Below are 12,310 nucleotides of genomic sequence, written 5' to 3' on the forward strand. Positions count from 1 at the left end.
GCGTTTCGGCATGTGGTCAGTAACCAGTCGGTCATCCAGTGGGGAGGCTTCGGGGACCTCGGTATCTTGTGGGAGTACCGCCAGTAATGCATGTCTTATTTGTGTGTATTCTGAAAGCTTCAGTCCGGCCCAACTCGTATTGTTGCTGGAGTTGGGAAAATGGCACTACATTCCCTTTGTCCCACAACTCCCCCACCGTGGAGATGCCTATATTGTCCCCCTGTTCAAATCCCTTGCTATTTCGCAGCTGTCCCAGTTGTTTAGTGTCCCAGAGCGGGTTAAGTTTGGTAATGACCCCCTTCCATCCCAACTGTGTCTTGCGCTGTGTGCCACAACATGGCCGTATGCTTTGTTGGGCCCTCTAGTTTCAGTGCTTGCCCCTTGTTATATAGGATTGTGAGCATATTATTTGTTCCCAGTTGGGCTCTATCTGCCCTGTACGCTGGGTCATCCTGAGGTGCATGTATCTATTGGTTAATGACCTTGAGGTGTGCCGCCCAATAGTACAACTGTATGTCGGGAGTGATATCCCACCATCATACCAACTTCTTTGTATTTTCGCCTGCGCTATTCGTGCTGGTCTGTTACCCCAGAGAAGTACGGACACCTGTGCACCTATTTGTTTAAAGTATCGGGGCGGGACTGGAAAGGGCGTGTTATCAAGGGCATAAAGAAACCGGGGTAGGGCCATCATTTTATATAACGCCGCTTTACCCAGGAGTGTCAAGGGCAGGGATGCCCAATGTGTCACGTCTTTTCGTAAGCGCTCCATAGGGGGTGCCAGATTTTTGGAGAAGAACTCTGTTACGTCGGTTGTGAAATGTATACCTAAGTATTTAATGAGTCCCTCGCAACCACAAGTGGGCAATCAGTAGAGAGTTGCGGTGCGGGCCCCTTCAGTATATATAAGACCGATTTGGACCAGTTTATTGTGTACCCTGACACCTTCCCGAAGTTATCACAGATGTCAAGGAGCTCCGGTATAGAGTGTTCTGGATCTGTGAGGTACACCAGTATGTCATCAGCGTACAAAGAGAGATGGTCTTCCCATCCCTCATTCCATCGGATTCCTTTTAGTAATGGAGCACCTCTAATTAACGGACAGGGGTTCTAGCACCAGTGCGAATAGGAGTGGTGACAGGGGGCAACCCTGGCATGTCCCTCTCGCCAACGGTATCTCGCCTGATAGGTGTCCGTTAGCCGTTACACAAGCTAGAGGCCCGTGTATAGGAGGTGGACCCATACACAAAATTTAGGGCCAAATCCCAGATGCGGAAGGACCGCAAAGAGATACTGCCATTCTACCATGTCGAAGGCCATCTTCGCATCTAGGGACAATATAACTCAGACAGAGACGGAACCTTGGCCAGCGCTCCATGTAGGCGTCTGAGGTTGAATGCGGTGTTCCTATTTGGCATGAAGCCAGATTGGTCCGGGTGGACTAAGTGTGCTAAATGTGTAAATGTGTAATTAATCTGTTGGCTAATAGTTTAGCTAAAATTTTAGCCTCTGCATTTAGCAGAGATATTGGGCGGTAGGAAGCGCATTCGGACGGGGGCTTACCGGGTTTTGGGATTGCCACTATTGTTGCTATTCGTTGGTCTAGCTGTAGTTCGCCCTTCTCCAGGCTGTCGTTGTACATCACCAATAAATGCGGGCTGACAGTCTCTGCCATCTGCTTATACCATTCTATCGGGATCCCGTTGGGTCCCGATGCTTTGCCTGACTGCAGCGAACGGATTGCTAATTGCAACTCTTCGTCCGTAAGGTCCGCCTCCAATTCCAGGGAAGCCTCCTGAGTCAGCGTGGGCATCTCTATATTTATTAAGGACTCTGCTACCTCAGCCTCTGAGATATCCGATGTCAGTGTGTAGACTTCCCGTAAATATTCTGCCAGTGTACCTACTATGTCCTCGGGATCTATCGTGAGTCGCCCCTCTGCCGTCCTTATTTGCCGTATTTCCCTAGTGCTATTCTCACGCCTATCTAGCCAAGCCAGCAGCTTCCCCGCCTTGTCTCCTACGTCATATATTTTATGCTGTGTTGCTGCAAGGCAAGCCACCGTCTTATCTCGTAAGTAGTCCCTGTGTCGTTGTTGTCTGAGGTGCAGGGCGTGTGCCGTATCCGGTGTGGGATCTGTTGAGTGCTCTGTTTCGGCTGCCTGCAGTTCTACCTCAGAATCTAATAGTTCCCTCTGCTTTGCCCGTCTATGCCCCGTGATAGATGCTATTGCTTGCCCTCTAAGGACAGTCTTGGATGCTTCCCATACTATTGACAGCGAACTAACCGATGCAGTGTTTTCCTCAAAGAAGTGTTTCGTGGCTCTACGGAGGTCTTTTCTAATATTGGGAATTTGGAGGTACCCGGGATAAATAGGATAAATCCTCCGATGAGACTTTGGGCAGTAGGAAAAAGTCAGTACCACTGGTGAGTGGTCAGAGATGCCCCTAAGTTTGATCACTATGCCCTCAACGTTTTGTAGGCTGGCGTCTAGCATCATAAAATACTCTATTCTGGACAGACTGTTATGTACATTGGAGTGGTACATGTATTGGTGCGCTGTGGGATGTGAGTGCCTCCAGACATCTACAAGCCCCATTGCCTCTGCGAAGCTCTGCAAGCAAGAGGTTCCAGGTGCCTGCGACTTAACCGGATATTTGTCTATGGTGGCGTCCATTGTGGCATTGAAGTCCCCCCCAATGATAAGGTCCCCTTCCGGCAGTGTAAGGAGGAAGTCGCTGAGCGCTGGGAGTGCCACTGTGTGAAGTGCTGGTGGAATGTATACTGATACCACAGTAATAAGCCTGCCTTCCCATTGACCCTGCAGTGCTGCAAACCTTCCCTGGTCGTCCGTCTTAGTTTGGAGGACTATGAAGGGAGAATTTTTCCGCGTCAGGATGCCCGTCCCCCTGGAGCCCGATGAGAACTCGGAGTGTACTAACATCTTATACCCCCATCTATCTAATGCCTTATATACCGTACCAGTGAGGTGCGTCTCTTGTAGTAACGCCAATGCGGGGCCTTGGCGTTTCAGGGCCTGCAGTACCAGTCCCCTCTTTACCTTATCTCCCAGTCAGTGGACATTCCACGTTACTAACACAAGGGGGGTTACTTGAGCTTCTTGGGTCGTGGCCTGGATATGATCAGTTTGTGTGCGCGTTCCCATGGGTGCGGTGTGTGAATACCGTGAACTGCTGCCTAACTAAATCATTTGAAAACCTGCCGGTCAATCGATTCTCTGCCCTGCCATTAGTGCTGATACAAACTAGAACAAGGATAAACAGAATCCAAACTTCCCAACCCTCTATCCCTCCCTCCCACCCTGCCTCCCCGCTTAACGGACTCAAAACCGCCCGCCACCCCAACTCAGCAGAGTGCTTCTTCCCAACCCAAAACATAGTGCTTGCTTGACGGGGGTAAGGAGTCCAAGAGGAGGCATCAGCCCTCCCTTCCCTCCATGGCCTGCTTCAGTCCAGTGTCCAAAGTCGGCACAACCGTGGCTCTTCATGTATGGGAACTCTCTCCCGGGTATTTATGTTGTAAGTAGTCCTATCCTTGGCCGATATTCTCTGTGTCTGACCGCGGCGAGCTTTCTGGGTCCGGGCGTCGTGTTGCATGGCTGCCTGTGTCCTCTTCCTCTACACGGTGGTGGTGGTCTTTGATCCCACGACGCGATTTATCCACTCGTCGCCAACCCTCAAGCCAGTCCTAGGCCTCTTCTGGTGTTTCAAAGAACCATGTCTTGCCCTCCGCTACTACTCTGAGCCTCGCGGGAAATAGCATGGAATAGGGCAATTCTTGCGCTCGTAGTGCTTTTTTAACTTCCAGAAAACTTCGCCTGCATCGGGAGACCGCTGCTGTATAGTCCGGGAAGAAGGAGATCATTGAATTGTAGTCTCGAATTGGTGGGGGGACTCTCACCGTTTGTAAGATGGCGTCTCTGTCTCGGAAGTTAAACAATCTGGGGAGCACTGGTCTGGGGGGTGCTCCCAGCTTAGGCCTTCCGTCTGGAACTCTATGGGCTCTCTTCACCGAGAAGAAACTGGGGAGTCATTAGGGCTGCAGTCGCGTTTTCACCAGGTCTTCAACATAGAGGTCCATTGTTTGAGTACCTTCACTTTCTGGAATACCAGGAATGCTGACATTGTTCCGGCGTGAGCGCCCTTCTTGGTCATCGAGCTTCTCTGCTAGTAGCTTTTTTTCCGTATCGAGTCGGGACAGAGCTTTTTGCATTACCGTTGTATCTGTCACCAAGGATTTGGTGACTATCTCCACTTCTTTGACTCTTTCCGCCATTTTCTGGAAGTCCGCTCGTAGTAGGGTAACGTCAGTAGAGATCGTCCCCACTGTAGTTTGGACACTCGAAAGGGCCGCCATGATATCCTCCAGCGTCACCTTTTTCGCCCCTTCACCTTCTGCCGCTTTGCCTGAGGAAGTGCGCCCTTCTGGAAGCGGTGGAAACCCTTTGTCATATGCATACTTGTCCAATGTGGCCTGCGTATTTTGAGTCCGTGGGACCCTGCCCGCCATGCTGTCGTCTACGGTGGGTCGGTTAATGCACTGCGCAGTGTTATCTTGTCTCTCGGGATTGTGGACCCCGTAGCCTGCCAGGCATGGACAACTGTGCCGGTACTGGCGTCTTGATTTAATGCGGAATGTGCGGGCGTGCCAGTGCTGCAGGGTACGCGGGACTTAGAGGCCTGCCTCTACATCTGGTTCAATTCTATCCTCCAGCCTGCACCACCCGCCCTCCAAATGGCGTGCCGCTTGCCAGCACTACGTTAGCAACTCACTGGGGCTCCCAGAGCCGAGTATTTTATTCAGGCTTATCGCGTTGTTTAAGTATCACCAACAGGTGGGGGGGGGGGGGGGCGGTGCCACTCGAGCTCCGTCTAGCGCAGTGTGTGCCCTCACGGCTGCTGCAAAGTCCTAGGCCCCCACTCCCCTGAGGTCGGTAGCAGTTGCGGCCTTCTGGAAATCGAGCCCCTGGCTGTATCACTTACACCAGGCCTCACCTTGCAGTTGCGGCTCCACTCGCTTCATCACCCGCGGCGCTGGTAGCTACCAGGCCCCCAGGGAGTGTCCGGGTTGTGTCCGTTCGCGCTGTTACCAGGGGCGTTTACAGCTCCAGGCACGCCACTCGCCTTGCTCTGCCGCCCTCCTGCCTCGTTCCCGGGCCCCAAGCTACTCCAGGTCCCGGTCTCCGCGGGAGTGGTAGGCCGCTGCGGGACACTCTCGATTATCGCTGGCACCCGGTGTCAGATTCTTTCCGGAGTTTCGCCGGTCGCTGCCGCTCGGTCCTAGACCTTGGCTCAGGCCCCTGGAGCACAGTTATATGCCGGATAAATGGCCGGATGGACACGAAGGGCTATGTCATCCCCGGAGCTCCTCCACTAAGCAGCCCTCTTGCTTGGCTGTTCCTAGGGATACTTTTTTGTTAAAATGCATGCATTCCACATCATGTCTCTTCCTTGCCACATTCTTCATTAACAGCACCATCCAGTCATGAGAAAACACTGTTGTCTTTACCCAGTTCTTCATCTGTAACAGTCGGCAACAATAAGCATTATAAAAAGTTGCTGTGTTTGATGTCAGCTGGTGTTTTGAGATGTACTTTGGCATCATATACTGGACGGTGCTTTTAAGGGAAGGACTCAGTAATGGAGGATACCAGTTGGTAATGAAGATAATCAGTAAGTAATCAGAGTATTAAGAATACCTGCCTCTTTGTTGTAACTATCCTTCCAGTAGAAATCAGTGCAAAGAAGATTACTTGTCAGTAACTGAGGCACCGCATCTTTTTCCCGCTTCCTCATGAAAATCCTTACTAATTCAGCACTAGGATGAGTAAGAGGACTCAGTGTAATGACGATTACCATTCAAGAAATCACCTCTTTTGGTCTCTTCTTCATCACAGTCCTGTATTGTTAAAGTCTTTGAGGAAGAAGGACTGGTATGAAGAAGTGTAGGATTAAGTGTAATAAACATTAATAGTAAGGAATTTGGGCAATACTTGTGGCTAAGCAACCACTATGAAAAGTTGAGGAGTTGGAAGAACAGATACCTGGAAAACCCCTCATGATTGGTTGTTCATTAGTCGAAGTGAGCAATTTATCATGAAGCTTCCTTCCCTGAATAATTGACCAAGAAATACTCATCTTACCTTTCCATTTCTATTTCTTTGTTCAGCTTAAGCTGTGCCATCTTCTTCTTTGCCAGAATAAACAGTCTGATTTTTTCATCTTCTGCTTCTTGATTTTGTTTTTCCAGGGCTTTGAGGAAATGTCTATCTTCAAGATACGACTAAAAAAATAAAGTCTATTAAAAAGTGTATATCAGGGGTCTTCAACCTTTTCACTCACAAGAGCTACTTATGTTCAATGAAGGTCATCCAGAGCTACTAATATTATTAGTGTTGCACACATTAGACAAGATTACATTAGTGGCCACTTCTACTAGATTACCAGCCATGATTACCTCACTGCAGGATTTCCAGAAGTAATGTAAAAAAAGCGTAGTCAATTTGGAATGCCCCCACAACAGTAATACATAACAACTACAGCTGCAATACCTCTTGGCACCGAGTTTATAATATTAGTAATAAGTCTCCCATGGCTGCATGATAGATAATTCACATAGCAGTATTAAAAAGAGTTTAGAAATTATGTGCTCTCCAAATAGACACATTCCAGATAAAAACACACACTTTTAAATGTTGGTATACCTATACTAATTCAACCAAACAAAAGCTTTGAATTTCGTAGGCTGTGCTGCACACATGATAACTACCCACAGGTAGCTGGAGAGCTACCAGTAGCTCACAAGATACTCGTTGGAGAAGCCTGGGGCCTCATTTATGAAAAGTGATGCATCGCTGCGTGAAAACAGCGATGCGTCACTTTTCACTGCGCACTCCTTGCGACATTCCTGATGCGTCATATTTAATGTATGACGCATCATGTCGCAAGGAGTTACAGTTACGTCAGTATTTCTGACGTATCTGTAAGCGCAAAAGTGACGATTTGCTGGAGTGTGTCACAAAAGTGACGCAACTCCAGCAATGCGTCCTTTCACATGGGGAAAGCCCCATGTGAAAGGGCTTGCGTCAGTCTTACGCCTGCTGTGAGGCAGGCGCAAGATTTTGACGCAACTATTACAAGGCTTTTTGCGGGGGAACACCCCCTCTGCATACATTATACCTGACGCAGGTATAATGTGGCGCAGGGGTTTAAAAAGTGACGCATCTACCTAGATGCGTCACTTTTTAAATATGGCGCAACAGGGCGCATTTTTTACACCGCTGGTGCGTCACAAAAAGTGACACACCGGCGGCGCAAAACTGACGCAAGGCCTTCATAAATTAGGCTCCTGGTGTATATAAATGAGTGAGTCCAACATACATAAAATAATAAAACTGCAATGCCACACCCCAGGCTTCACAACGTTTATCACTTAGACATATTTTCAAAGTATAGTTATGGAAATATGAATGGTGTCTCATTTTTTAGGTGCTTCATTTTTTACTTACAAGATAGTTCTTCATGTTTTGTTCCTTTCCTTTTTGATTCATTTCATGAAATTTACGCATTTCCAGCTCATGTAATCTGGTTAATCGTTGAATTTCAGCACCTTCTTTTCTATCCTGTTCTTTAAGGAGTTCCAGCTCATGCTGGTGTTCCTTTATCCTAAGAGAGGCACAGAAATGTCTGATCTTTAATAAATTTTAAAACAGAAACATTTCCTAACAACAAATATTTTTTGCGCAGCAGGTCTTATCAGATTCTTATTTACTTAAATCATTCCCAAAGTGACGCTGTATAACCAAGAGCGATCAACAATTCAATTGATGCTTTAGACCAGGTGAGTCATACTAGAAATCTATGTTGCACAAATCCTCAGGTTCCAGAACTATTGGCCAGCACTAGAGAAGCAGATTCAGATATATTTAATTTTCAAAGCAACAACTCTATGAATTAGTCCTTTTTCCAATGTACCCTTTTTATACTTTGTATTCTAAATGTTCCACTAATATCCCAATGAATAGTTGGCTCCGTAGTTCAGTTAATACCCATATCACAACTTCATTTGATTTTATGATTAGCCAACCCTTACCAATTCGGTCTTTACATCATTCTTTCCATTGGCTTTATATATTTTCTTTTTTTTTATATATATATATATCTTTCTACATATTCCTTTAGTGTGTTTTTAAATCTTTTAATACTGCTCACAATACATTTCAAATCTGTTTTTTATATGACGATTTTTTTATGTTGTGAATCAATTGCCTTGTTTGATTTAGCATATCAGTATTCTTGTTCAATTATTTTTCACTCTTTTTTTACAATCTTCTTCCACGCCTGGAGTGTGCAAGTGTATCAAGGTGTATTATTTTTTTAGACAAAATGTTTATTATATATGGACAAAAGGAGGAACAAACTGGAAAGGAAAAACTAGAGGAGAACAGGAATTGAGGGTACCATTACAACGGCCGCCATCGTAACGGTATGTGGGACCGTCTGCCAGGGGTGCGACAGTCCTGCACCTGCAATTAGGATGCCACCGTGGAAGTGGCATCACCTATTCCCAGCATTGTGGTGGGCGGTGCTCACAGCACCACCCACCAAAATACTGGGAAAGCACGTTGTGCATTGGCATGCACAAGGTGACAGGCACCGAGCGGTGCCTGCCACCTTGTCCATGCCAATGCAGGGGCGTACCATAGGTACCCTCCATGAGCACCCCCACCCTTCAACATCCTGGGGGACCGCTATGGGCCCCCAACAGCAAAAACCACATGCCTTTCATGGAAAGGCTGCTCTCCACCTGCATCCGGATATGTTTGGCGGTGTCTTACAGACACCACCACCATATTGTGGCAGTTTTCCGCCCGGTCGACATGTGTCGAACGGCAGAAAAGCGGCGATAGGTCTTACCGTCCGCCACAGACCCCCCAGCCATACTAATGTGGCTGGGGGTCAATCATGGAAGGATGGCGGGCGGATCGCCCCCGCCATCCTAATAGGCCCGAAGGAAACAAAGGAATGAATGGGTAACAAGAATGGAGAAGATAAATGAGAGAAAACAAACAGAAAACAATAAAAAAATGAAGAGCAATAAATCTATTCCAACCTGAATTAAGAAGTGATGAAATACAGGTATGGGCGATCCGCCGGCCATCCTAATAGGCCCCAAAGAAAAAAGGAATGAATGGGCGACAAGAATGGAGAAGAGAAACGAGACAAAAAAAAAAGAGAACAATACAAAATAGAGAGCAATAAATCTATTCCAACATGAATTAAGAAGTGATGAAATACAGGTATTGGAAAAAGGCCTCAACTTTTGCCCAGAGTCTCACCATGACTTGCCGTAAAATGAATTTTGATGTTATAAAGCACACTGTCACTCACAATAGAGAATCCCTGTGCTAAAAATTAAATCCGAGTAATCTGCTGACAAAGAGGGAATGATAGACCCTGACTAGATAAGGGAGTGGCAGAGAGCATCAGAGGCAAGGAAGAGTCAGGTCTTCAAGAGCTTTTTGAAAAGGGCTTCTGATTCAGTGAAATGCAAGGCGTTTCAAAGCTGATTCCATGCCTTAGATCATAGGACCGAGAAGGATTTACCGCCTCAGGTTTTTAGTCTGTAGAGGGATGTCTTGAGAAGATTTGCATGGGAGGATCTCAGAGTACTTGAGGTTGTGTGAGGTCTGTATCTGGCAGTCAGGTATTTAGGTTCAGAAGCTCTGAATGCTATGAAGACCGCAGAAGGATTTTAAAGAGGATACTTTTGTGCACCGGTAACCAGTGTAGAGTTTGTAGAACTATATTTACAAAAAGGGGTGGTGAGGGACAGAGTCTCTGAATTAAGCAGAAAGCTCTCACCCAGTCAAAAGATCAGGGCTAGATCCAACACCGTTTTTTAGCTCACTGCACCATCCCAGTTTCAGAACCTGGCTGTATGCAAATTAGTCTGTTCCTGTCCCAGTGCATGATGGGAACAGGACAAACCAAACTACAGAAGCCAATTCTTACACTGGGAAGGAAACAAGCTCCCGGGGACCGGTTTCTGGCATTACAGCCGTCTTCGGCCCGGTTTGCTTGAATCCTGATGGTGCAATGAGCAAGGGTCTCACATCTGAGAATACCCTTCCACGCTTAGGGTGGACAAAAATATTTACAAAAAGGGGTGGTGAGGGACAGAGTCTCTGAATTAAGCAGAAAGCTCTCACCCAGTCAAAAGATCAGGGCTAGATCCAACACCGTTTTTTAGCTCACTGCACCATCCCAGTTTCAGAACCTGGCTGTATGCAAATTAGTCTGTTCCTGTCCCAGTGCATGATGGGAACAGGACAAACCAAACTACAGAATCGAGTTTGTAGAACAGCGGAGGCCGAACTCCATCTAGGGAGTTTTAGCACAAGTCTGGCTGTGGCGTGAAGCACCATCTGGAGTTTATGAGGGGTAAGTTTTGATGCTCCTGCATAAAGGCTGTTACAGTAATCAAGTCTGTAAGTGATGAAAGTGAAAGCAACTGTTTTCCTGGCAGCTAATGAGACACTATCCTCACACTGCAAGAACTTGGGGGCGGAACAAAAGGAAGGTGTAAAATTGTATTCCTAAGTTTCTTGCCACTTCTACCGTGGCGGGGGGTGTGACAACAGCGTTCGGCCACAATTGTGTTGGGGAGAAGAAATTGGCATTGCCGAATAACAGGATCTCTGTTTTATCTATGTTGCAAGATGGTTTGATTACATCTACAGAATAACTTCTGTGAGACAGTTTCTAAAGTTTAGTTCTGACCATTTTCTAAAGTTTAGTTTATCTGGGGAAAGAATTAGCTGTGCATCTTCACGTAAGATGTAGTGTTGATTCCAAATGAAGTAATCAGGGAGATTAGGGGGCCATGTATATACTGAATAGTGCAGGGCTAAGTGATGAGCCCTGAAAAACACCTGATGCTGCTGATCTTTCTGCAGAGGAAAAGGTCCAAATGTGACTGTTTGTCTACGGCCATTTAGGAAAGATTTGATCCAAGCAAGGGCTTTATGGGAAACACAAAAATCCTTGATTCACTGTAGGAGTATGCCATGTGAAATGATGTCAAAAGCAGCAGAGAGATCAAGTAAAATCAACACCACATAATTTCCAGCATTCAGGGACAATTTTATGGTATCCAAAACTTTCAACAGGGCTGATTTGGTGGAATGTTTCGGGCGAAATCCAGATTGGTGAGGGTGTAGAGCATTGGAATTTTAAAGAAAGGATATTAGTTGAGCGTTAGTGAATTTTTCAAGCATTTTGTTCAATGCAGGAAGTAGTGAAATGGGGTGGAGGTTAATTAGTGTGGAAGTGTCTGTAGGAGATTTGTTTTGCAAAGGTTTCATAACCGTTATTTTCCAGTCTGCAGGGGCGTCAACCATTGTTAGTGAGGTGTTGAGGATTTTATTAATATAAGGTTTGACAATGTCATCTACCTTGTGAGGAATGGCTGGGGGACAAGGGTCATTGGCGGAAGCCAGATTTACAAGCGAGGATGGCCTGTCATGACTGTGACAAGGTCATCTTCTTAAAGAATACCAAGGTTGCGGTTCCTGCTTCAAGGTTCTGTTAGACCTGTCGGCCCTTTGGGTGGTCCCTCCTATTATTTATTTATTTTGTCCCTTTTTGCCTCCTAGTACTTTTCATTTTTATGTTCACTGGAAATGTTTGGTGTTGTCCTAGGGGTTAGGTGCTACCTTGTCCCTATAACTTTTTGAGGCCTAGATGTTCCCTTATAATGGTGAAAATTTTGTCACACAAAATGGTGGCTGGTAACTGCCACAACTGATTACCTCAGAGGTTGAGCCATAGGACTTCAATGGGAAAGTTCTAGAACCTTCCAGCTGGTTCCAGTAGCCTGGGCCCAGTCTATATAAGGGTCAGAACCAGGGCGGCCATTTGAGGAGTGACCAGAGCGCTGTAGTAGAACCTGGTGAGGAGTGAAGCAACATTGTGGGGAGTAGGTATGGGCGAATTTTGCGAATCTCGCGTTCGCGAATTTTGCGGATTTGTGAACTCGCAATCCGCAAAATCCACGAATTCTCGCGAATTTTTTTTTTATGTTCGCACGGGTTTCTGCAAGTTCGCGAGGGTTTTGTACAATTTTGCAAATTGCAAAATTGTACAAAACGCGTGAGAACTTGCAGCAACCCGTGCGAACACAATTATATGAAGAGAAAGAAGCTCCTGGCCACAGGAACAGCACGGGGATTGCGCTCATGAAAGTCAAGGATGCAAAGGCCTCTACCCAGCATCACAGCTGATTTTCC

At 46.6% G+C, this 12,310-nt stretch overlaps 1 protein-coding gene across 2 annotated transcripts in view; it reads right to left on the reverse strand.

The window, feature by feature from the left end:
* The window catches only part of CFAP210 (cilia and flagella associated protein 210), a 227,949-nt gene that overhangs the window by 87,970 nt on the left and 127,669 nt on the right, over positions 1–12,310 (reverse strand). For both annotated transcript variants that reach the window (XM_086956079.1, XM_086956080.1), the window contains exons 5-6: positions 7,529–7,685; positions 6,164–6,303 (exon numbers count right to left, since the gene is read on the reverse strand). In XM_086956079.1, the coding sequence (XP_086812205.1) occupies positions 6,164–6,303; positions 7,529–7,685 (297 nt within the window). The remainder of the gene's footprint in view (positions 1–6,163; positions 6,304–7,528; positions 7,686–12,310) is intronic.

The sequence above is a fragment of the Lissotriton vulgaris genome, chromosome 2_1 (assembly GCF_964263255.1).
Source record: "Lissotriton vulgaris chromosome 2_1, aLisVul1.2, whole genome shotgun sequence".
In the NCBI taxonomy this organism is placed as follows: Eukaryota; Metazoa; Chordata; class Amphibia; order Caudata; family Salamandridae; genus Lissotriton; species Lissotriton vulgaris.